Below are 11,252 nucleotides of genomic sequence, written 5' to 3' on the forward strand. Positions count from 1 at the left end.
ACACCACAGCCACCAACACTACTACTTCATCTGGAAGATGTGGCAATGGGGGATGATGATGGGTTTGGGCGAACACTGGTACTCTAAAAATCGTTTTATGTTGCGCTAAAACATGGATCAAAACAACAAGGTTTTATTGCGCAGTTTATTTATATATATGTCGAAACATCGAGAAATATTCCGATATTTCATATCATATTTCCTATAAAATTTTTCTTCTTTTTGAAATCAACAACTTTTGAATAACCGGATTATTCTGACAAAACTGCAGATTTCTCTATCGAATAGCCTGTTTCGAAGTTAAGCTTATTAAATAGAGAGTGTACTTCAACGATCGATAGATACAAAAGATCTGAAGTCAGTTAAAGTAAAACATCCTTCACTATTTTATTCTAAATATCATTGAACAAGTCGATCATTGGCATGATGAAATATCCACATATTCTGGACTTTTTCTAATCAATAGTTGTCTCAAACGAATCACATATATTTGGCACATGTTCCTCTTGATTGTCTGGCCAAATTTCAACAGCTCATAATAGATAGTACCCTTTTTGACCCACCAATTTTACAGAGCATTACTTTATTTCCATGGATATTTGACTTTGATGTCGATTCGCTAGGTTGGCTGGAGTTTATATACGATCTCTTAAACTTTGGATTATCGTAATGGATCCATTTTTATCGCAAGTAATGATTCGGTGCAAAAATTGTTTTTCTTGTTATTGTTATTCTCATACCTTTGAAAGAATCATATTGCTCGCAAAAGATTGATTAACTCCCAAAGAGTTTGACTTCAATCTTTATGAAGTAATGTCTCAAATTCCCGTCTTTTTTCAGTGTCAAAATCATCACTTCTTGAGCGCACGAATCATCTGTCACACATTGAAATCTATAGAGAACATTCACCATAAGCTCCGGTAAGCAACCGGTATGTTCAAGCTGCACTTTATTCAATTATAGAAAGTAAAGCAAAACATCACGCATTCTTTGAAAAGAACTTGTACAATATCATGATATTTATGAACATATCATATTCTGAATGATATTGGTTTTTGGAAAAGAAGTCACGTTCAATTCATATAAACACCACTTTGGTGGGGAGGGTATATTAGGTTTGTGCTGATGTTTGTAACGCACAATAATATTGGTCCTATCCTCACCTTTAAGTATACCAATCGGCTCAGAATCATTATTGGAAATGGTTAAGATCGGTCCATTATTCCACAATAAATGGCTTATCTGAGGCAAGGTACAATTAAACTTAAATATTTTATTATGAAAACTAAATCACATATTACTTTTTGCAACAGGTGTAGGGTATTATATGGTCGGCCCCGCCCGACTATAATTTCTTACTTGTTTATATATTTAATGTCTGCGGCATCGTACCTCGTGGAACTATTCACAGAACACGATCGGTGAACTTGTTCTTAGAAGCCAATCAATGTTTCGTTAACACTTCATGAAATATGTAACAGAGAAAGAGGAAGAGGGATAATATAATCAAGATCAAATCTGACCTATCAAAATTAAATTGAACTATTTTTGTAACCAACACTGTTTCTATGAGAATTTTTTCTCAAACAACAACTAAAAATGAAAAGGCCTTTTTTCTTCTACTGTTTGTTGAAAGAATTAAAGAAAAAACAACTTATAAGATTTCAACATACTCATTAATAGATTGCAGTGAGAGTGTGTGTGTGTGTTCGTTTTTGTAAGAACTAATATATAAATAATAATAAACATTTTTACAAAAGAAATTCAAATAATTTTAATAAAAACGCAATGTTGCCTATAAATCTACAACAACAAATTAACCAAAGCCAATTGCAACAAAAAGCAACAGTACCAGCACCCTTGCCACCACCACTGAGGGAACCACGTAGACCACGACGAGGAGAAAAGAATCATCATCATCATCACATAAATCAAAACCAACAGCAGCAACACACAGAACATGAACAACCATCGCAACAGTTCTATCATCAAGCAGAAGATTTTATAAAAACATCAGCGTTTTCGTCGTCGTCCACAACATCGTCAGCATCAGTTTCGTTACCATTAAATCGAAATATTAATGTTGGTGGCAAAATGTTTGCAAATCTAAGGTATTCATCATCGCAAATAAATCTCACCGAAAATAGTCTACTCTTAAATCAGAATGTACTCGATTGTCTTGCGGCACCATCATCTACGGAGGATGAACACACAACCGAAGAAGAACCTATAATTAGTGACGACGCAACAGTGCCCTTAACAGCTAGAACAGGTTCAACATCGACACTAACAGCCTCAATTTTGCCAGCATCATCGAGACAATCGTTGTCTCCTTCTAGAACAGTAAATCCAGTACAAAAAAATAATCAACAGCAACAACAATATTCCCGTTCTCTATCGACACCTCCGCTGTCACAAGCATCGCTATTGAATTTCTTGGATAATAATCAACAGCAACATCAATTGAATCTCAGTCATTTGCAACATCATCAACAGCAGCCGCCACCACCACCCTCTAACACTTCGTATCATTCACACGAATTTAAACTTTGTGATTCTTGTCGTCCCTTACGTTTCAATAATCCTCAACAAAATTCTGGGTTATTGTCACAAAAGAATTTCGGCAGTTCACGTTATTTGAACTCAAAACGTTATACGGCTGCTCCCACTTTATCTTCGATAACAGCACCATTATCTAGTTTGGTAGGCACACCGCCGCCTTCTGCTTCTTTGCTTAACACACAGCTTCCGCCAATACCGCCTCCGAATCCCTTTAATACTTTACGTTCATTTACACAATTTTCTCGTTTCCAGCCTCGTCGTCAGAACAGCAGCAGTATGTCACAGTCCGGTGAGGATTTACATTCGCCCAGCTACTTGTCGTGGCGTAAACTACAGTTAAGTCGTGCCAAACTGAAAGCCTCCAGTAAGACATCAGCCCTATTGTCTGGTTTTGCTATGGTAAGTACTAATTTATTTCTTTTTTTTTAAGTGATAATTCAGTTTATAATGTGTGTCGAGTGTAAAGTGCTATATTTAAATTTTTGGCATAGTTTTTCTAAAAGATACACAATGAAAAAGATGTGAAAGTATATATAAAGTTTTGAGCATTTCGGTGATGTTTATAATCCGAATCTGTATCTTTATCTATATACAATTTATATATAAATTAATGTGTGTTTATTTGTGGATTTGTACGAAGTCTATAAGAGGCAAGTTCCTCCCATATAAAGGAAATAGTGAAAGTAACCTCAAAGTTTACTTTATATATGAATTTTTAAGACGAAAACTTGCAAAAGAGCAATAGTGGGCGTGGCACTTTTCATATGAATAACTTACTCAACTACGTATATCGGAGAAAATGTTAAAGCTAGAATCCTCAATTTTTTACCTTCAGCCATATAACCTCTTGAGAAATAATTAGCGGACTTGCAGTAGTAGGCGTGTCACCTCCCACTGAATTCAATACTAAATTTCGTATATTTACGAAATTTTAAAAACAGGAGTCTGCAAATTGTATAAGATTTTTTTGAAGTTATTGAGATTATATGTTTTCTATATCAGTTCCAAAGAAATACACATATGGCCATAAATCTATTAAACAACACATTTCCGAGACAGCTGTTTCTATGTACCGAAATTACCCGAGTTATTCGGATAAGGGCTGTTATCTCCTGCAGCTCTTAATGGTACTATTATCCAATATTCTCAGAAACTCAGTTTTCTGGGTTCAGTATTTTTTTCAAATTTTCCAATTTATATTCCTGATGGTTGTTATATGTATATGAAATAACATCGATCCCAAGATGTTAACTCCTGCAGCTCTTAATGGTACTATTATCTAATATTCTCAGAAAGTCAGTTTTTTTGGGTTCAGTATTTTTTTTTTCAAATTTTCCAATTTATATTCCTGATGGTTGTTATATGTATATGAAATAATATCGATCCCAAGATAATTATATCTAATAGCAAATAACTAAGAAAGTCTTCCAAATTTGCACTGTCCTCTCTACATAATCTTTATTTATCCGATTTGGCTCGCTCAATTGTATCGTTGTTTCCATAGTCCTATGAGTCCACTGAGAATATCATAAATACTTTTTAATGCTTCCAGAGCCTTAGAAGACGTAGTAGCCATAACGCCCAGCAACGATATTTCTTGATTATAATGATTTCAATTCAAATTTTCGGCCAAGATTTACAACTGTCAGTCATTAGGGTAAGCTTGTGAAAAGGGAAGTTTTTGTAAGGTTTATTTTCAGCACTCTCATTTGAGCTTTGCTTAAGGCCGAGTTCTGATCCTGATTGGCAGTTCCACACAAGTATTAGCTATTCCAATAGGGTTTTAAAGTTCACTAACTTTAATAATCATTTTTTAATATGGTAGTAAGTTCTTACTTTATAAAGACGGTGCCACGCCTATCATAAACAATATTATGCATGAAGAAAACATGATCGTTAAAACCTAATGGAGGGGGGGAGTATTATGCCAATCAAAATTTTGAAATCTATCTATCAATCTGCTCTGCATTGTACACACTTTGAAAGAAAATTTGGTAAAAATTGGTACAACTTTTGTACCTTCAGTGACTTAAAGTCTATTGGTTTCATTAATGTCGGTCCATGATTTTACAAAATCTCATATACAAGTTGTTATAGATGGGATCTCATCAAACGAGTTAAAGATTATTCTAGTGGTCGTCTATGTCAAACTTCCAATTCTATCTACTCCTTTACCGATGACAGCAATATTCGTCATTCGTATTCATTTAGTTATAGGCGAATCGTTCAATCACGACTTGATACAAATCTTTAAATAAGGTCGTGTTAATAGAGTAGATTTTAACGCTCAATCTTTTTAATGTTGTTTTAAACACATAAACGCATTGCATATAATGTTGGTCCATCTATATTTATCGGGGGTGTAAATATTAAGGAATCGGAAACTTCGATGCCCTGGCATAAAAATACAGTGCGATATCCGATGGAATAAACATATTTTTCAAGAGTCGAAAGAAGCATTGAAGGTTTTTTTTTTTTTTTTTTTTGAAACGGTATTAGACATACTTCACTCCATCGGATCTTCTTGGGAGTTTCTAAATCTATTTTGAAGCTATCGACCATGTAAAAGAGAGCGAAGGTGCTAAACGGTGACAGTAAGGTATCCAACTCTATTGATATACTAGAGCACCGTCGCATCGTAGGTGTATTTCACTGTCTTATCGTAGCTTTGAAATTAGGAACTTGTTTCCCTAAACCTGTATATTTTTCGGCAGCACACGACTATCATCAAGAACACACCAATTTGTGGTCGATTGTCCAGTTGACCGCACAAAACATTACAGGAAAAATCATTCTTCAATCTTCCTGCAGAAGTATTTCCCGCCACTGTAGATGTGAAAAGGTATTAAACAAAACACTTCTCCCTCTATTCTCCATCCTACTACCTATTTGCCTAGTTACAGTACAATGCATTGCGCGACTGCTGGTCCCTAAGTGCTGGAAAAAAAATCTTAGATCTTTATGATATATCTACTTTAGATAACTGACATTAAACATTAAGTTTATATGTTAGATGTCACGCCCACAAAATTTCATCCGCCCATTTGTTTAAATGGAACTTTTATACCGTGCAAAAATCACTTTAATTATAATCAAATCATGATCAGTCATATTCTTTTGATATATTCGTTAAATTGTGTTGCTTTAATTAAAATTTGACAATAAAAATTTGATTACAATTTAACATTAACATTAAATTGCTATATTATTATCTGACAATTTTTATTGTCAGATTTGCGAATCATTGTCAGATAAATGCTTTTTCTATTGGCAACACGGTGCATTAAATATATGCACTTAAAATAAGATATGACAACTTTTGCTATACAACAATCTGTCACCTGCGTGAAGTGACAATATGTGTTGGCAGTTAAATTTATTGTCTGACAATTGTGTAACAATGAAATTGTAAGGCTTTTTTAAAATTGTCTGAACTGACAACCAACCTTTTGCTAACTATTTTTGACATTGACAGTGCATAGTTATCACATTGCCAGATCTGTCAACGTTGGAATATCTGACAAACGTGTATACGTAGCTTAAGTGTAATTTGATAATTAACGAAAACTTAACGGAAACACCACTTAAATTTGGAGGGTAAATTGGGTTTATGCTAATGTCTGTAACCACAATAATATTGTTCCTATAACCACCTTAAAGTATACCAATCGGCTTAGAATCATTTTCTGAGTCGATTTAGATAGTCCGCATAAAACTGAACCCTCAAATAGGGCTTGTAAACCTTGTAATCAAAATACAGATCGCAATTTTGGAGATAATTCAATGAAATTTGGCACTTGATCTTCTATGGTACCGTAGACGAAGCCTATAGAAAATGGTTAATATGGGTTTATTATTTCACCTAGCCTAACCTAGGGCTTTTAATATACTCATATCTCGACAAAAAGCTGCAAAACCCAGTTTTATAATAGCCTTAATGACCCTCATGAACTCTAAATTTAAAGCCTCATTCGAACAATAGCCCCTATAAAAAGCCCCATTCAAAATTTGACTTAAATGTCCATAGTTTTATTCAACAATAAATGACTTAAGTATATCTGAGGCAATGTACAATTCAACTTAAATGTTTAATTATAAAAACTAAATCATATATTATTTTTGTAACGTGTGCAGGGTATTATATGGTAGGCCTTGTCCAACCAAAATTTCTTACTTGTTTTGTATCATTAAATACTTTTTCGTTAAATTAAATAAAGAATATAAAATGTTAAAATCAGCTGACATGATCGTGCGCAGCTGGTGACGTTTATATAAAAGTAGTAAAGCTTGAGGTCCACACCACGCGTTCTACGCTTTCTCGCATTCTATGATTCTGTCAAAAAAGTAGAATCAATGTATTTATATGCTGAAAGTTAAAACCACAAAAGCGTAGAATGCCTTGACGCGTAGAATGCTTAAAGTAGATCTACTTTCTACTTTTATAAGCGTTACAAGTGGCGCACGAAGATGTCAGCTGATTTTGACATTTTATATTCTTTGTTTAATGCGTATTTATCAATTTAAATAAATTAAAATGAGTTTAATGATGAAAAAATACATAAAAAATGTAGAAAAACGCAAAGTTTCTTTGAAATAAAACAAAAAATTTACTCGTAGCATGTAACGCGAATGCTTTGACGCGAAGACGCATAGTTTGGACCTCCGGCTTAAGTAGTACTTTAATGCTATGTATACACGGTTGTTAGATCTTACAACGTTGGCAGTAAAATGTGCAGAAAATGTTTAATAATACTGTCTACATACAAATTTTGTATGGCTTTTTCTCACAACGTTGCAAAAGAAAAATTGTAAGTTCAGACATTTGTTAGACATTTTCTGAACATTTTACTGACAACGTTGTAAGAACTGACAACCGTGTATCACGGCTTTAAGCATTGTACGAGTTAAGGCATTCTGCGCTTTTGTACTTGTAACTGAGGTGTGGACCTCAAACTTGATTCTATTTTTTTGACAAACGCGTATAATGCGAGAAAGCGTAGAACGCGTGGTGTGGACCTCGAGCTTTTATCGCTAAACGTTCATCTAAAGATTGGCTCATAGTTAAATATTTAATCGTAGAAGCGTAAATTCAGTAAAATCGATTAACAAATTTCGAAATGGTTGAGTAAATATTTATAATAATGAACCTTTTAATGTTACACCTACAAATATATCTACTAGTACAAATATAACATATTTTTCGGTTTGTTGTATTTTATACATAAAGTTCATTAAATGATTAACAAGCTATTGTAAAAATTAATATCTCTGTGACTTTTTAAAAAATAACCAGCCCAGCGAAAAATTGTTGAAGTAAAGTCAAGTTAATTCCAGATTTAATTGGAATAATTTATAGTTTTGTATGACCATCATATCTTTAAATTATTTCAAGCTCTTCACTGTTAGCAGATTAGACTTTCTAGGCCCTGCTTATTCCATCGAAAAATAAGGATTCCAGGAAAATTTTTTTCAAATTTTAAAATTTTTAAAGTTTTTGTATTGAAAATTGTACAATTTTGTTGCTCCTACTATACAACGTATAGTACCTGTCGTCTGAAATATTTGCTGGGTTAATTAAATGCAAAATCACAAAAACAATTTTTAACAACAAGTACAATGTTATTGAATAAAAAATAAAAAACAGAAAAAAACAAATAAAATATTTAAGAAAAACGACACAGGAAATCAGAAATACTGAAGAAATGCAAAAAAAAACGATTTTAATCACGAGGAAATTGACGAATTGTATACTAAATGTAAATTTTTGACAAAAACAAAAGCATTTTAACGAAATAATGAAAAGCAAATGCAAATAAAAATCCCAAAATTATAATTTTCACATATAAATTTTATATTATAAAACGATAAATTGTATATGAATTTTATTACGAATTGATGAAAAATAAAATAATTTACACACTGGCAAACACAAAGAACAACAACGAGCGCAACAATGCTAATGTAAAATTTAATGCTAAAAATATCGGCTTAAGATAATGTCAAAAAAAAAAACTTAAAAAAATGTCAATACAATTTTAAGTGATTTCATGTAAAACATGTAATAAATAAATGAATGAATAAATGACTGAATGACGGACTAAATGCAATACAATGAATTAATGATCATTAAAGTACTCTATAGATTTCTTGTACATAGTAATTGTTCAAGGTTAAGGTGAGAGAAAATTTTCTTTTACAACACGATTTACATCAATATTGTAATTTAAGAAAAATTGATTTTCTTTTTTGTTATTTATAGACAAAAAAAAAATTGCCAAAAAATTTTAATGTAAAAAGAAATTTTTTTTTGAAATTTCAATTTTCGGTCATGGTCGACCATTATTATATCTACTATATTATAACATAGACTATATTATAGCCTAGACTATAGACTAAACTATAGACTATGTTATATACTAAACTATAGACTAGACTATAGCCTAGACCACAGATAGTCTAGACTGTTGATTGGGCTGAGCTCAGACTACAGACTAGGTTATATACCAGACTATAGAATAGACTGAAAACGATACAATAAGACTATATCCTAACTAAAGGTTATACTATAGACAAGACTATATATTAGACTATATACTAGATTATATACTAGACTATAGACTAGACTATAAACTAGACTATAGACTAGACTATAGACTAGACTATAGACTAGACTATAGACTAGACTATAGACTAGACTATAGACTAGACTATAGACTAGACTATAGACTAGACTATAGACTAGACTATAGACTAGACTATAGACTAGACTATAGACTAGACTATAGACTAGACTATATACTAGACTATAGATTAGACTATAGATTAGACTATAGACTAGACCATAGACTAGACTATAGACTAGACTATAGACTAGAGAATTATTAAAAAAATCTTAGATATAGTGTTATTTAAGCTAAATCGTTTTGAATAATGTTCCTTGATGTATTGTGAATGAAAATTTTCATTAAAACGAGAAAGCTGAAATTCTCTGCAGAATAATTTGTTGAAAAAAACCTCCAACAATTGCCAAAACAAAATAGTTTTTTAAAGAATTGCAAGAATAAAATACTTAAAAACGAATACATTTATAACTAAATTAAAAATGTCAAATATAATATATTTAAGAGATCATTTAAAAATATAAATTGATACCTTTTTTCATTCATCTCAGTTAATGTCTTTTTTTAATTTACATTTTTCTTTTCTTTCGACAATCATGGTGTGATGTCACTTTCAGGTGGCCATGGTAGAAGTCCAATTAAACAATGATACCCAAGTACCAGCCGGCATGTTGGTTGCCTTTGCCATCTGTACCACACTCTTGGTAGCTGTTCATATGTTGGCTTTGATGATCAGTACCTGTATACTGCCGAATATAGAGACTGTATGTAATTTGCACAGCATCTCTTTGGTACATGAATCACCACACGAACGTCTGCACTGGTATATAGAAACTGCGTGGGCCTTCTCAACATTACTGGGGCTCATATTGTTTCTGCTCGAAATTGCCATCTTGTGTTGGGTGAAATTCTATGATTTGAGTCAACCTGCGGCATGGTCAGCATGTATTGTACTTATACCGGTTTTAATAATATTCCTGGCTTTTGCCATACACTTCTATCGCTCACTGATGACCCACAAGTATGAGGTAACCGTGTCGGGCATACGAGAATTGGAAATCTTAAAGGAACAAATGGAACAGGATCATCATATAGATCATCATCATCAGGGTGGTCATCGTAATGGCTTGAATTATGGTGCCAGTGGTGATATTGTTTAAATTAACTTTTTTTGATTTGTTTTATTTGTTGTTCTGTTTTTCTTGTTGATTTCCAATTAGAGAATTTGTATTTTTTTAATTATACTTATTGTTTAGTATTTCAGCTAAATAATTAATATTTTTTTTTAGGTTAAATTATTTTATAATTTATTTAAGATGTAATTTTCTATGCTTAAACAAAAACACAATAATATTTGTTTAAAACAAAAAATAAAAAATAATAACTTTTATAAGAAAAAGACATATAAATAATTAAGTAATTATAATTAAAAGTTAAAATAACTAAATTTTTAAAATTAAAAAAAAAAACAAAAAACATAATTACTGTACAATTGTGATATTGTCAAAATATATTTTATACTAAAGTAAAATACAAATAAAATTTCGAAATAAATACAAAATTTAAAAACGATTAAATATGAAAATTAATAAATTTAAAAAATTCCACTACTAGGTGAGTTGTAAAAGACTGATTTCTTTTTTGTAATTACATAAAAAAACTCATTTTAAGTTAATATTGTACTTACCCTTTAAACCCCCCAAAAATACATAAAAGTCCAACTTTATATAACTAAACCCTTTTAAATAGATAATTTCCTTTAATTCCCTTTAAAAAAATCGCCAAAATCTGTTTAAAATCCTTTACTTAGCACTAAAATCCATTAAACTACAATTTAAATCACAGAAAATACGTTACAAATTCAATTAATTAGCAAATTTTGATCTGGCAATGCCGCTAAAGAAATTTGTATTTTTCGATGTTAGCAATGCCCCTTTTCGGCCTAATAATAGCGCCATCTATTGGTCGACCAAAATTTGTTTTGCAAACAGAAAAACATGTCGCTCAATAGATGGCGCTGATCGCATGTCGATACAGGGTTGCCAAGTGTCATAAATCGACAAAAATGCG

At 31.9% G+C, this 11,252-nt stretch overlaps 1 protein-coding gene across 2 annotated transcripts; it reads left to right on the top strand.

Moving 5' to 3' along the window:
* The first annotated feature begins 1,712 nt into the window (after positions 1 to 1,712).
* LOC111679473 (calcium release-activated calcium channel protein 1) lies at positions 1,713 to 10,524 on the top strand. Of its 2 annotated transcripts, XM_023441048.2 has the most exons (3): positions 1,716 to 2,703; positions 2,815 to 2,961; positions 9,800 to 10,524. In XM_023441048.2, exons 1-3 carry the CDS (start codon positions 1,789 to 1,791, stop codon positions 10,340 to 10,342), a joined length of 1,605 nt encoding a protein of 534 aa, XP_023296816.2. In that variant the 5' UTR covers positions 1,716 to 1,788; the 3' UTR covers positions 10,343 to 10,524. The 2 variants fall into 2 exon arrangements, with proteins under 2 accessions (XP_046810804.1, XP_023296816.2); XM_046954848.1 differs by having other exon boundaries at positions 1,713 to 2,961.
* The last annotated feature ends 728 nt before the right edge of the window (positions 10,525 to 11,252 follow it).

Source organism: Lucilia cuprina, chromosome 6 (assembly GCF_022045245.1).
Source record: "Lucilia cuprina isolate Lc7/37 chromosome 6, ASM2204524v1, whole genome shotgun sequence".
NCBI classification, from domain to species: domain Eukaryota; kingdom Metazoa; phylum Arthropoda; class Insecta; order Diptera; family Calliphoridae; genus Lucilia; species Lucilia cuprina.